General features: G+C 36.1%; 1 protein-coding gene across 3 annotated transcripts in view; it reads right to left on the bottom strand.

Annotated features, from left to right (window-relative positions):
• Positions 1-16,124, bottom strand: part of TXNDC16 (thioredoxin domain containing 16) — a 168,476-nt gene that overhangs the window by 76,652 nt on the left and 75,700 nt on the right. For all 3 annotated transcript variants that reach the window (XM_069082230.1, XM_069082231.1, XM_069082232.1), the window contains 2 exons: positions 10,122-10,212; positions 7,005-7,161 (listed from right to left, as the gene is read on the bottom strand). In XM_069082230.1, the coding sequence (XP_068938331.1) occupies positions 7,005-7,161; positions 10,122-10,212 (248 nt within the window). The remainder of the gene's footprint in view (positions 1-7,004; positions 7,162-10,121; positions 10,213-16,124) is intronic.

Raw genomic sequence — 16,124 nt, 5'->3', positions numbered from 1 at the left:
ATATAATTTTATATTTATATAAAGTATATAATCTTATATTTATGCTGCCTATGTTTTATATGTACTTGTCTTTCCCATTAAAATGTAAGCTCTATGTGCACAGGGATAATTCTAATCTTTGTTTTTATATCTCCAGGGTCCAGTACAGTACCCAATAAATCTTAGGCACTTAGCAAACACTTGACTTGTTGATTGGTTGACAGAAGGGAGGAAGGGAAAAATTCTATGAGGTTGAAGCAAGGAGAGAATAAATTCTAGGCCTAGGGGATAGTGTAAAGCCATGGTGAAAGAAAATGGAATGTTGCACATAAGGAACAGAGAGAGTCAGTGTAACTGTCTTGCAGTGGGTGGGCAAAGGAGCTAGGATTACAACCAAGAATCACCTATCAAGCAAAACTGAGTATAATCCTTCAGGGGAAAAAAATGGGCATACTTTGAGACAGAGGACTTTCAAGAATTCTTGATGAGTTGAATAGAAAATGACATGACTTGAATAGAAAATTTCACTTTCAAATATAAGACTCAAGAGAAACATAAAAAGGGAAACGAGAGGGAAATCATAATTTTTGTAACTCATAAGACCTTTTTCATTATTAGTTAGAAGAAGTATATATACAGAGAGGATACAGAAGTGAATTGAATACGGAGGAATAATATGTAAAAATATAAAAGTAGGGAGTGAGAGGAATGTACTGGGAGAAAGAGAAAGGGAGAGGTAGAATGGGGTAAATTATCTCACATAAAAGAGCCATTTCCCAATTGATAAATGATCAAAAGATATCATCACTTTTCAGATAAAGTAATCAAAGCTATCTATAACCATATGAAAAAAAATGCTCTCACTATTGATTACAGAAATGCAAATTAAAACAATTCTGAGGTACAGACTCATACCTATTAGATTGGTTAATAGGAACTAAGAATAATACAAGAAAAACAAGAAGGGTATGGAAGGAAAGTCAACCAATTAGAAAAGGAAATCCAGAATCTCAAGAAAGAAAATGACACCTAGATCAAAAAGAGAAAACTTAAAAATAATTGGACTAACTGAAAGTTATGATCAAAAAAAGAATCTTGATACAATAATGCAAAAAATAATTAAAGAAAACTGTCCTGAAGCATTAGAACAATGGGCGGAAAGTAGAAATAGAAAAAATCCATTGATCACCACTCAAAAGACATCCTATGAGAAAAATTCATAGGAATATCATGGATTCCAAAACCCCCAGCTCAAGAAAAAGTTATCAAAAGCATCAAGATTAAAACAATTTAAACTTAATGATGCCATAATTAGAATTACACAAGATCTAGCAGCAGAGACATTAAAGAACCGCAGGTCTTGGAAAACAACATATCAAAGAGAAAAGAATTAGGGCTCCAGTCAAAAATGTCATACCCTTAAAAGTTAAGTATTATTTTGAATGAAAAAAAATGGACATTTGAGAAACTCTCTGACTTCAAGACTTTGTTAAAAAAAAATCCTAAACTTAATAGATGATTTGACATATAAGAACCAATAGAAAAATAAGGTACATAACAAAGACTGATTATAAGGGATTCATAAGAATAGTCTGTTTACTTTTTATATATGTAAAATGTATGTGTAAGCTTCTTATTAATAATTGGGTAGTTCATAAGAAAGGTTGGAGTAAACTTGAGTATGATATGAATTTAAAAAGTAAAACCATTTAGAAACAGCTAAAAAATGTAATTATTTTATATAAATGAGATGCAAGAAGAAGAATTGATACACAGGAATTAGGGGAGGAGGGCTGATAGTTCTGGTAATGTACTTTCATCAGGAATGGGTTTAAGAGGGAACAATACATATATATTTAACTAAATTCAGAAGAAATAAAATGTTAGGGGCATAGGCAGAGGGGATTGGACAAGGGAGGGATCTTTAGAAGGGAAGTTGAGGGAATAGGTAAACAGGGGTATGGAAGGGTGTTTAGATTTATGGGAATGGGAGGATGGGGAGGGTTCTTTGGAAGGGGGTAGGCAAGTAATAGGAGGGCAAGGTAGTAAGTAAAAGTAAAGTCGAGGAGACAGGAAGGATAGGAAACAAGAGATATACACATACATAAAAAAAAAAAAAATCAGTAGTAGAAGGGCGGCTAGGTGGCACAGTGAATAGAGCACTGGCCCTGGAGTCAGGAGGACCTGAGTTCATATTTGACCTTAGACACTTAACATTTACTAGCTATGTTACCTTGGGCAAGTCACTTAACCCCAACTGCCCTGCCCTTCCCCCTCCAAAAAAGCCCCCCAAAAATAATTTTTATAAAGATCAGTAGTAGAATAGGTTTGGGAAATTACATGTCTATATATGTATGTACATATGTATATATCTATAGCTATGGAGAAACATATCTAAACTTTATTGTGGCCTTCTTGGGGGGAAGTATGAGAAGGGGAAAAAAGAATAAAGTTTAAAAGTACACAGCAGAGAACAAAAGAAAACTCACAAGGAAGCAAAGACGGACAATTTTCAACACGAGTATTATTTATCATATAGGCTTTTTTGAAATGAAAATGTATTGTTATATATTTTGAATCCTCTCTTAAGTTTTGCTATGCACATGACATGCTATTTTTCCTTCTAACTTTGTATTTAAGTTCTTTTTTCTTTCATTTTTCAAATGCTTTATTAACTTCTGATTTACATCATTCATTTCCACCAGATTTTTTTTCTTCCAAATGCTTTATTAATTTCAGATTTACATCATTCATTTCTGCCAGATTTTGAGTTACAAATTTTCTCCCATTTTTCCCCTACCCAGCGCCCCAAAATAGCAGTCCCACAGGATATATTTCCCCTGGTACATAATCATGCATTATATTTATGTTCAAGAACATACAGAGTTCAGTAATATCTTCTAGGCTATGATAATAAGATTCCTTGAGAAGTGGTATGAATAATATATTCTTTTTTTGTAGATTTTTTCATTTTTCAAATGCTTTATTAATTTCTGATTTACATCATTCATTTCCACCAGATTTTGAGTTACAAATTTTCTCCCAATTTTTCCCCTACCCACTTGTAGCAGCAAGCACCCCAAGCATCCTCAGGGTTTGCTGCCAATACAGGTTCTTGGATCTGCTTTGTTAAAGGAAAGCAACTCAAAATGGGTTAACAAGCTTACTTTAATCAGTCAGATATGTATCATTCACCTAGTTCAGGGGAAAAAGGTCAGCACCCCGAACTTCAGATTATACAGACAGAATTATTAAGACAAAAACAGATCAAGTAGACAGATTTCCAAACTGTCCAACCATTACATCCATACCAAACAACATCTGGGTTTCAAAGCCGGGGGGCTCTGGACAACGGCTTTCCAGAGTTTCATCTGATCAAATCACAGAACACTTCTCAAAGTGAGCCCCAAAACAAAGCTACACATCAGGGCTTATATAGCCTTCTCCTGGCTCAGAGAATGTAACAACCTTATTGAGCCACTGGCCAATCAAGAAGTATCTACTGAAAAACAAGCCTCCCACCCCAGGCTCCAGGTGCACTTTAGCCTAGGGGCAGGGAAGATCTTTAAATTTACATTGCCATTACACCACTGCCCCAAAATAGCATCCCCACTTGATATCCCCTCCTCCAATGTGCTCTCTCCCATATCTTGTCCCATACCCTCTTCGACTTTTCCAGTAAAGCATGGAGGATCTCTATGCCCCAGTGCCTATATACCTTATTTCCCAATTACATGTAAAATAGTATTAATAATAGTATATATATATATATATATATATATATATATATATATATGTATGTATATACACATTAACATTTGATTTCAAAACTTTGAATTCCAGATTCATTCCCTTCCTCCCTTGTCACTCACCCTTACCGGGAAGATAAGCAATTCAGTATAGGTTGTACATGTGTAGCTAATGCAAAACATTACCATAGTAGATATATTGTAAAAGACTGACTATATTTCCCTCCCTCCTATCCCAACTCCCACTTGTTCTAGTCTCTACTTTGATCCTGCCCCTTTTCAAAAGTGGATGCTTCCAACTTCCCTCCCCCCCAGCCTGCCCTCCCTTCCATCATCCCCCCTCTCATCCCTTTCCCCCCTACTCTCCTGTGGGGTGAGATACCCTATTTAGTGTGTATTTGATTCCCTCCCTGAGCCAAATTCAATGAGAATAAGGTTGACCCATTCCCATTTGCCTTCCTATTCTTCCCCTCCATTGTAACCATTTTCACTTGCCTCTTCTATATGAAATAGTTTACCCCATTCTGTCTCTCCCCATCTCCTTTCACCTCTTAATTTCACATTTTAAGTATCATCCCTTCCTATTAAATTGGCCCTGTGCCCTCTATCTATGTATACCTGTAAACATATAGTCACACATTCACATATATATTCATACTCCCATATACCCTCCTATATAGACACACACACACACACACATATATTTATATTCCCTTCAACTATTTTCATACTGAGAAAAGTTTCATCAGTTACAATAATTGTTTTTTTTTTTTATTTAAAGCAATCGGGGTTAAGTAACTTGCTCAAGGTTACCCGGCCAGTTATTTCTGGGTGTGGTGCTGAGTATCTGAGCGTATCTGAGCCTGGATTTGATCCAGGTCATCCCGAAACTGGAGCCGATGCTCTTACTCGCTGAGCCACCTGGTCTCCCCTAAGCAATTGGGGTTAAGTAACTTGCTCAAGGTTACAAGGCCAGGTGTTTCTGGGTGAGTGCTAAGTGTCTGAGCCCAGGATTCGACCTCCAGGTCTTCTCAACACTGGAGCCGGTGCTCTTACTCGCTGTGCTACTTGGCCGCCCCATAATAATTGTTTTTGCATGTAGCAATGTTAATAGCTCAACTTTGATAAGTTCCTTATGATTTCTTTTCCCTGTTTACCTTCTCATGCTTCTCTTGCTTCTTGTATCTGAATGTCAGATTTTCTATTCAACTCTGGTTTTTTCAGCAAGAATGCTTGAAAGTCCTCTATTCCACTGAATGACCATATTTTCCCCTGAAACATGATACTCAGTTTTGCTGGGTAGGTGATGCTTGGTTTTAATCCCAGCTCCTTTGCCCTGCAGAATATCATATTCCAAGCCCTTCGATCCCTCAGTGTAGAAGCTGCCAGATCCTGAGTTATTCTGATTGTGTTTCCACAATATTCAAATTGTTTCTTCCTGGCTGCTTGTAATATTCTCTCCTTAATCTGGGAATTCCAGAACCTGGCTATAATATTTCTAGGAGTTTTCTTTTTGGGATCTTTTTCAGGAGGTGATTGGTGGATTCTTTCAACCTCTATTTTTTCCTCTGGTTCTAAAACATCAGGGCAGTTTTCCTTGAGAATTCCTTGGAGGATGATTTCTAGGTTCTTACTTTGATCATAGCTTTCAGTAGTCCAATAATTTTTAAATTATCTCTCCTGGGTCTATTTTCCAGCTCAATGGTTTTTCCAATGAGATATTTCACATTGCCTTCTATTCTTTCATTTGTTTGGATCTGTTTAACAGCACCTTGATTTCTCATAAAGTCATTAGCTTCTATTTGCTCCAATCTAATTCTGAAGGAATGATTCTCCTCATTGAGCTTTTGAGATTCTTTTTCCATCTGGCAAATATGGCTTTTTAAGGTATTTTTCTCATTGCCTTTTTGAGCCTCTTTTGCCATTTGAGTTAGTCTATTTTTTAATGTGTTAATTTCCTCACTCAAGCTGTTGACTCTCATTTAATAATTTTCTTGCATCGTTCTCATTTCTCTTCCCAATTTTTCCTCCACTTCTCTTATCTGCTTCTTAAGGTCCTCTATGGCCTGTAACCAGCTCATATTTTTCTTAGAAGCTTTTGGTGCAGGAATTCTGACTTCACTGTCTTCCTCCTGTTCCATGCTTTGATCCTTTTTGTCCCCAAAACAGCAGTCTAATGTTAGATTGCTTTTCTTGGTTTGCTTCCTTTGCCTGCTCATTTTGCCATTCAATTACTTGGCTTTTGGGATTTTTGCCACAGTAGGACTCTGCCACCAGACAGGGGAGCTGGAGTTTTCTCAGCTGCTGAAGGTATTAGTTGGGTGCCCTCTCTGAAACCTCCACACACTCTGGCAAGCTGGTCACACACCCCAGGACCTCCACCTTGGATTGCAATCCAGATCCAAGCAGGCTAAAGCAAGAGTGATTACCCCTCAAACTGGTCGCTTGGTCCCCTTACACTCTGCAGACCAGGAGCTGAAGCTGCCATGTGGCAGCAGCTGCACCGCAGCCCTCCAGCGGCTTCTTGCCCTGGGGGCAAAAGCCAACACACTCCCATCTGCTGGGTCCCAAAGTCCACACTGCAGTGACCTCTCACTTTGTCCTTAGCATCTATGTGTTGATAATTCTGAACTGCTGCTAGTGATCTGGAGTCCCTCCAACTGGCTGTTCAGACCCCCCTTGGGGCTAAAACCTCAGTGTGGGGCTTGGCTTGGCTTGGCTCCCAGTGCACTGCGCTGGCCAATTCCTGCTAGCCTGCCAGGCTGTCCTCAGCAGAAGGTTAGCTTCTCTGTGTCATTTTGTGGATTCTGTAGCTCCAAAGTTTGTTCAGAGGTCCCTTTTACATGGATTGGAGGTGGTGGGAGCCAGAAGCCCATGGGAGGTCCTGTTTCTACTCTGCCATCTTGACTCTGCCCCCACCAAACGCAATAATATATTCTTTAATCCACTTTTTTTTTTTTTTGCTTTTTGGAGGGGTGAGGATAGGGCAGTTGGGGTTAAGTGAGTTGCCCAAGGTCACATGGCTAGTTTTTGTGTGTATGTGTCAAGTGTCTGATGCTGGATCTGAACTCAGGTCCTCCCAACTCCAGGGCCAGCGATCTACCCACTGCGCCAACTAGCAGCCTGTTTCCTCAACTTTTAAAATAAGTTCTCTCTAATATCCTAACATAAAAGAAACATGCCTAGCTCTGAAAAAGAAATTCATCTAGGTTAGACTCACATGCACGAAATAAAAATATTCTGATTTCGTACTTGTGATTTATCATTAATACGTACCAACAAAGGTGTATCCATCAGCTTGAGAAATCGATGAATGTTTAATATAGTCAATGGTTGTTCTAATACAGTCTTTTGGCACTTCTGAGCCAAGTCTAAGACAAGTTTACAGTGAAAGAAGAAAAGCCTTCCAGATATTATATCAGAGTTTTCAGTCCTAATAATGAAAGACAGATAGATAAAAATATTTACTGTCTTAACATTCAATGTACATGTATGTGTGTGTCTGCGCATGCATGCATGTGTGAAGGATAGGAAATACCTAATGGTATAGGTACTTTTATGCCTTCATGTCTTCCATGTACTGACTATGATCACAACAGATTTTCTTAAAGACAAAAAATTCTATATAAAAATAAAGGTAACATAAGGTTTGTGTTTTTTTAAGTTATAGTATTTTTTTTTAAGCAATCGGGGTTAAGTAACTTGCTCAAAGTTACACGGCCAGTTATTTCTGGGTGTGGTGCTATCTGGGCCCAGATTTGATCCCCAGGTCATCCCGACACTGGAGCCGGTGCTCTTACTCGCTGAGCCACCTGGCCACCCCTGAACAATTGGGGTTAAGTAACTTGCTCAAGGTTACATGGCCAGGTGTTTCTGGGTGGGTGCTAAGTGTCTAAGTGTCGATCCCCAGGTCAGCCTGACACGGGAGCCGGTGCTCTTACTCACTGTGCTACCTGTCCGCCCCAAGTTATAGTATTCTTTACCAGAAATGGAAATAAACTTTAATTAACTAACATTTTTAAGAATATTTTATGAATAATATTATTTTTTCTCCACCAATTTGCAAATGAAATCTTTCAAGACAGTTTCTAAACTAAGTCTAGCAATGTAACACAAGAGATTTTTATTTTAATGGAAGAGTATCACTTTCTAGTCAAATAGTCAAATGATTTTCAAATATACAGTAATATTTTCATTGAAATATACTAAATAAAAGTATGTAATGGAGTACAAATAAGTTTCTAATCTTATCTTAAACTCAAAACTCATTGTTTTGACAGAAAAACCAATCTGATACTATGAGGAGATGTGTGTATATCTTAAATGTGTTAGAATTTGGCAACTATGAGAGAAATAATTATTAATAATCAATTACTAATATGAGTGGATGCAGGGTTTTGGTTTTTTTCCCCCTTTCTATTTCCTCATTTAGGCAGGATTTATTTTTGCATCAAGGCAGCCTCGGAAGGACAGGGTTGATGATGAGATTGGGGTCAGTCATGGGCAGGATCCCAGTCAAGTGGGAAAACTTAGTTCTGATTAAAGGATAATGGCCATATTTTCTAAGTAGAATTATTACCATAACCCTACCATTATTCTACTCAGGTATGACTGGGTGAATAGATTTTTTTGTGTGTAGATTGCCCCACGAAGGGGTGGTCAACTTAGATATGAGTCTGTCAGACATAAGAGTGACATAATCAAATTCAAGTACCCCAGCCCCTCATTAGAATAAACCCACCTCTCATTATAATATTCATTTTTTCATTAACTGTTAACCAATTAGAGTTTATTTCTGCCTGTTGGGAATACTCGCTCTTCCAAGGGTATTTAAACATTCAGCAGCCTCCAAGTTTTCTCTTTGGCTTTTGAGAGTGCCACTGACCTACATTTTTATTAATTATTTGCTAACCACAATTAATAATTGATTGTTAATTACTTGGAAATTATGTCTCTTGGACTTTTCATTCATTACATCTATTGCTTTCTTTCAAGTTTTATAGTTCACTTGAGTATAAAAACAATATAGTTCAAAGACAGAAAAGCATTCCTTGAAATAAAGATATCAAAAAGAATTCCTCACAGGGTTTCAGGATCCTCTATTGAACTAAACCCAAAATTAACTTATTCTGCTATTACAATATTTAATAGATATTTGAACCAAGTGACAGGCCAGACTGCGGGGGCGGGGGAGGGGGAGGAGGGGAAGAATGAGGGAGGGAGACATGGGATAGGGAAATGCTAGCTCTCTCTCTCTCTCAGACTGGTTCTTTCTCTGTCCCCTTCCTGTTCTTAGTATCTCTTTGCCTATCTTTGTCCTCTCACTTATTATCTTTTCCTTAACTGGTCACAATATGTAACTGTTGTACTGGTTTATATTTTTTCAGTATGTTTCATGTTTCTAGTTTTTAAATTTCCCCAGCCAACCCTCCCTCCCCCTAAAAAATGAGGTGACTAGCCCTAATTTCCATCAACATTGATTTTTACTTAGTATGTGGTCCTGGGCTTATTTCCCTTCACCCCCCCTAGCTCTTTTTTTAAGTTTCTAGATCCTATTCTAATAATTTCTGACACTTAAAAACTTATAGAAATTGTTTCCTTTCAAACTGAAATCTGAGTAATATTAATTTTCAAAAGAGAAGAATTAAAAGGTCCCAAGTTGTAATATATGAAAAAAAACTGGACTTGTAATCAGAAAACCCAGTTTGATACTTAAGAACCATATTATTTTAGAAAAGTCATAGCTTCTGTGAGCCTCAATTCTCACATGTATAAAATGGGAATAATAATATAATGCTTTTGTTATCTACTTCATAAGATATTGCAAGAAGATCACTCTGCAAACTATAAATCACTATATGAATGTGAGGTACTTTTATTTTACACATTATTTTCTTATCAGAAAAATAACAAGCTAGACTAGAAAATAAACATTAATAATAAAACATTCTATGTAAATTATAAATACAGAATAAGATTATTATGATAGAACAGTAATTTAACAACTTTTTAAAGACTTTCATAGTGACTGAGTTATTCTGTTAGTCTCCAGTAACCCTGGTTAGGCCAGTTAGATTAAATATTTCAGTAAGCTTTAAGTGGATGCTTAGATTATTGTCTTGATTATCCAGGCAGAAAATTGTCTTGCCAAAAATGCTTTCTCCAATGGGACAGGAGAACTTTTATTTGTTATAGCCATTATGTTATTTAACTGTTTTATGTATTCCAACACAGCAGTCATTAGAAAAGAAAATGATTCCAAATTCCCTTCATATGTTAATCTCAAAAGAAGACACCTAGGCTGCCTTTACAATACTTATTTTCAGTTATCATAACTGATTTTAAATAAGTTAATAAATGTTTAACATTTTGGACTGGTACCTCAACACATACCCAATTCCTTCCAAAAGGGCAGTTTCAGTAGTTAACACAAATTGATAAGCAGTACCGTATACAAAAGAAGTTTCCATTACTGCTCTATGTTCTGAAAAAAATGAGGAAAAAGGGAAAGTTAGTTTATATATACAAAGAAGAAAAGAAATTAAAAAAAAAAGAAAAAAGGCTTGTGGGAGAAAAGTGTCAAAGTAAGCAGGAAATCACCATAACTCTGCCATATCCACTGCTAAACAATCATAAAACAGTGCCCCCAAAAGAATCCTAGAAGAGCAAAAAAACCAAAAAGATGGGATGAAACAACTTTTTAGCCCAAGAAACTTGGAAGGTTTCCAGGGAAGGTCTGTCTCACTTGAGCAAAAGGGGAATGCAATCCAGGACAAGAAGAGTCCCAGCAAGCCAGCAGCAAGCAAGCTCTGCCTCAGCAAACCAGCAGGAGGTCCTGAGCCCCAGTGTGGTAGAGCAGACAAACCCCAACACCTGGACCTCCCACATGTCACAGAAAAAGCAGAAGAACAGGCAGACTGCCAGCTCCAAAAACTGCTAGATGCTTCAGTATGACCTGGGACAAACAGACAGCATCCAGCAGCTTAACTGCCAAGTGCTTTAGCATAGCTCTTGGCAAAGAGATAAACACCAATGCAGGGATTCCCCACATAACCCAGCAAAGCCAGCTGAACAAGCAGTCACCAACACAGGACACCCTGGCTCAGCACCAGACTCCTACTCCTACTACAGCTTCCAGGAGCAGTAGTCACTCCCCACCCCACCTACTCAGCACAGCACCAGATAGGAACCTCTACCTTGGGCCTCAGGGCAACATCAATTACAGCACCAGGCAAACAACCAGGACCTGGAGGCCCTGGTACAAGAAACTTGAGAGAGCACTCCTAAAATCCCAGGAGCAGAGTGCAAATTTAAAAGTAAGGGGAAAGGCCAGAAAAGATGAGCCCTCCGCCCCCTCAAAAAAAGAAGAATCTGACCATAGACATTTATTAAGGTGGTAAGAAAGATCAAGACACAATCTCAGAAGACAGTGTCAAAACAACTGTGAGTAAAGTCTCAAAGAAAATGTGAATTGGTCTCAAGCCTAGAAAGAACTCAGAGAAGAGTTCAAAAAGGAGCTTAAAAATCAAGTAAGAGATACAGAAGCAAAAATGGGGAAAGAAATGAGTCATGCCACAAAATCATGAAAAAAGAGTCAACAGCTTAGTAAAGGAACAACAAAACATGGCAAAAGAAGTGTAAAAAAACTCACTGAAGAAAACAATTCCTTAAAAAATACAATTGTCTAAAGGGGAAAAGGAGGTATAAAACATAACTGAGGAAAACAATTCTTTAAAACTTAGAATCAGACAAATGAAAGCTAGTGATTATATAAGATATAAAGAATAAACAAAATCAAAAGAATGAAAAAACAGAATATGGAAAATTTCTCATTACAAAAACAACTGAGAAAAATAGATCCAAGAGAGGTAATGTCAGAATCATTGGACTGCTTGAAAATCATAATCAAAAGGGGGACCTGGACAGCATTTTTCAAGAAATCATCAAAGAAAACTGCCCTGATATCCTGGAACCAGAAGACAACAGAGGTATTGCAAGAGTCTACCTATCACCTCAAGAAAGATCCTAAAATAAAAACTCCAAGGAACATTACAGTCAGATTTCATAATTATCATGTCAAGTAAAAAATACTGTAAGTGGCCAGAAAGGAATAAAATATTAGAAAAGTTAGATATGACAAACCTTTGGAGAAAACTGAATGAGGAACAGAAAAGAATATACCTTTTTCTCAGCAGCACATGGCACCTACACAAAAACTGACCATGTATTAGGACATAAAAATGCTAAAATCAAATGTAGAAAGGCAAGAATATTAAATTTAGCCTTTTCATATCATAATACAACAAAAATGACATTCAACAAAGATAGATTAAAAATTAACTGGAAACCAAATCATCTAGTTTTAAAGAATAAGTAGGTCAAAAAATAAATCACAAAACAATAAATAACTGCATCAAAGAGAACAACAATGAGAAACATATCAAAATTTATGGGATACAGACAGAGCCTTACTTAAGGGAAAACTTCATTTCTCTAAATTTTTACATCAACCAAATAGACAAAGAACAGATCAATAAACTGACCATGAATCTAAAAAAACTAAAACAAATTTAAAAATCCCTAATTGAAAATCAAATTTGAAATCCTGAAAACCAAAGGCAAGATCAATCAAACTAAAAACAACTATTGAGCTAATAAATATATTAGAAGTTGGTTTTATGAGAAAAAAATAAAATAGATAAGCCATTGGTCAACTTTATTTAAAAAAAAAAGGAAGAAGAAAACCAAAGATCCAGTATCAAAAATTATAGGAAATATTTTGCCTGATTCTATGCCAATAAATCTGATAATCTGAGCAAAATTGATGAATGTTTACAAAAATATAAAGTAACCCAGCATAACAGCTGAGGAAATAAAATGCCTAAGTAACCCTCTCTTAGAAAAAGAAATTGAACTAGCCATTAATGAACTCTTTAAGAAAAACTATCCAAGGCCAGATGGGCTCACAAGTGAATTCTTACCAATTATTTAAAGAACAATTAATTCTAATACTAATATAAACTATTTAGAAAAAAATGATGAAAGAAGCCTACCAAATTCCTTTTATGACACAAATATGATGCTGATATCTAAACCAGGAAGAGCTAAAACAGAAAGTAAATTATAGACCAATTTCCCTAATGAATATCAATGCAAAAAATTTGAACAAAACACTAGCAAGCCAATTACAGCACTATATCACAAAGAAGGTTTGTTTTTTGGTTTTTGGTTTTTTTGCCTTTTGGAGGGCAATTGGAGTTAAGTAACTTGCCCAAGGTTACACGGCTAGTTTTTTATTTGTGTGGGTGTTGAGTGTCTGAAGCCTAAGAAGTTTTTTTTAAACTAACAAAATAATAGCTATTCAATTCAATTAATTTAAAAAGAAAGGAAAACCACATTATGGTTTGATATTTATTCATATAAAAAGGAGAACTTAAAACAATTTGAAGTGGAAATAAAAATTATTAGAAACAATTTTGCCTAAATATATGCTGGAAAAAGATTATGAAAACTGATGACTTAAAGTAGATACTTAGAAACATAAAATACTCAAATTAACAAAAGAAGAGATAGACTATTTAACTCAATATCAGAAAGAAATTGGGTTAAGTCATAAATAAATGCCCAAAGGAAAAAAGTTAAGAACCAGAAGGCTTCAAAAGTGAATTCTATCAAACATTCAAATAGTCTAATACTACATGAACAACTATTAACAGTAATAAGAAAATAAAGCAACCTTCTAATCTTTTTCTATGTTACATATATCGTCCTTATAACTAAATAAGGAAGAGATAAAGCAGAGAAAGAAAACTATAGACAATAATCCCCACTGAATATTAACACAAAAAAAACTAAATAATTAGGAAATATACTACAACAACATATTAGCTAGATCATATACTATGGTGAGAATGGGTTTATACCAGGAATACAGGATTCAACACAATGAAAACCATAAATATAAAAATATAAATTACAATAAATACAAATAATAAATAATAGAAATAAAAAGTATAAATATAAAATATAAAACCACATTAACAATGTAAATTTTAAATGGATGATTATATTAATAGATACTAAAAAGATTTTTGACAAAATCTAATACTCTTTTCTATTAAAATGCCACAAATCATAGGAATAAATAGATCTTTCCTTGATACAATATTTACCTAAATCCAAGAACAAATTCTATATGTAATGGAGAAAACTTAGAAGTCTTTACGATATAATTGGGGGTCAAGCAAGGATTTCTATTATATGTTTATTTAACATAAAAGAGGAAAAGAGAAGGATGGAGAGAAAGAAAAGGACAAAGAGGAGGAGGAAAGAGGGGGAGGAGGAAGAGGAGAAAGAAGAGAAGGAGGAGAAGAGAGGAAGAGGAGGAGGAGAAGATAAAGAAAGAGATAGAGATAGAGAAGGAGAACAAGAAGAAGATGATGAAGATGAAGGAGGAGGAGGAAAAGGAGAAGAAAAAGAAGACAAAAATGATGATGATGATGATGATGATAGAGGAGGAGAAGAAACTGAGACAATAAGCACCAACAAAGAGAAAGCAATCTATTTCTATTTTTTTAGATCATATAATCATGGACTTAGGGAGTCAAATAAAAATTAACTGAAATAATAAATACAACAAGGTGGAAAGACATAAGATAAATCCACATAAGTTATCCCCATTTAAGGAGGTCAAATCAGTCAATATTCAAATAAATTAATTCAGGCTATATTCACTCTAAAGTCACATACTGAAGCTAAGGCTTAAATACTTTGGCCACATAATGAGAAGATGAGACTTTGGAAAAGACCCTGATTTGGGGATACATTGAAGGCAAAAAGGAAAGAGGATAGAAAAGGATAGATAATATCATGGAAACAACATGAAGTTGAACAGACTTCAAAAGACGCTAAAAGATAAAAGAACCTGACATGTTATGGTCCATATGGTCCAAAGAGTCAGATAAAACTGAACAACTATACCACAAAAACATATAACCAAGAAATCCAGGAGGAATAGTTACAAAAAGAAATTTTATTCAAAATACTTTTAAAAGCTATAATATACCTAGAAATGTACTTTTAAATTTTACCCAGAAACTATATGAGTTGAATTATAAAATATTCTTTGAAGACATAAAGACACACTTCAATAATTCAAGAAATACCACTTGTTCATAGGTAGATTGAGGCAGTATGACAAAAATGGTGATACTGCATAACTTAATTTATTCAATCAGTGACACACCAAGCTACCAAAATAATAATTTTTATAGACAGAAAAAATAAAACCAAAATGATACTAAAAAATACACCAAAATTCATGAGATGAATAAAAGGTCAAAAACCCCAAGAATCTCAACTTTTAAAAGTGGGGCGGGGGCTATAAGTACCAGATTTCAAACTGCACTACAAAGCATTAATAATTAAAGTTATTTAGTTCTGATTTAAAAAAGAGATGTTGACAGGTGGAACAGATTAGGTATACAACAGAAGAAAACAAACACAGGAGAATAGTATTTGATAAACCCAAAGATTCCAGTTACTGGGAGAAAGATTCACTATTTGACAAAAATTTCTAGAAAAAAAAAACTTCTGGTCCATGCATGCATGCACTATACTCACTAACAAATACTTATGGGCTTTACACTTCAACTGTGCCTCCTTCCCTCTGTTCAAGCAGATGCTGTACCACAATTAATTTTCCTTAAGCTCATTCTCACCATGTCACTACCTTACTCAGAACCCCCAGGGACTCCGAATTCCTGCCAGGATAAAGTATAAAATATTTAAACTCTTGTTGCAGTTTGAAGCTATTAAAGGTTAAATGTTGGGTGAGCCAAGATGGCAGAGTGGTGGAAGCACTATAGCCCAGCTCTCCAACATTCCTGTCCAAACAACTTTAAAATAATAATTTAAATTGAATTCTGGAGCAGCACAATCAACAAAAAGCATAGGTCTGTGATACTGCAGCAAGAACTAGTAGGAATGCACACAGCAGCAACAACTGCAGGTCTTGGAGGCCATTGCAGCAGCAACTAATTTGGGAGCTTTCAGTTCAGCGACAATAAGGGCACTGCACAATGGGTCAGAAAGAAAATATAGCACACACCCCTGACCCTTATGCTAGTACTTGGCACAGGACTAGGCACTATTTGTCAACTCCAATGGTCATACCCAGTTCTTCCAAGGAAAAGAAAAGCACTTCCAGTCTAAAGGGAGCAGGGAACCCTGGTGGCAGGTCCAGGGTGGAGAGGCTTGTGAAAGTGTGTGATTGTAAAGGAGCAGAGGGCCTTCTTGGGTAAGAAAGAGAACACAGGAGAGGCTAGGTGGCACAGTGAACAGAGCACCGGTACTGGAGTCAGGAGGACCTGAGTTCAAATCCAGCCTCAGACACTT

Source organism: Petaurus breviceps, unplaced genomic scaffold (assembly GCF_028583685.1).
Source record: "Petaurus breviceps papuanus isolate PSGF00001 unplaced genomic scaffold, PetGlider_PUasm1.0 164, whole genome shotgun sequence".
NCBI classification, from domain to species: Eukaryota; Metazoa; Chordata; class Mammalia; order Diprotodontia; family Petauridae; genus Petaurus; species Petaurus breviceps.
This window is presented reverse-complemented; position numbering and strand designations above follow the sequence as displayed.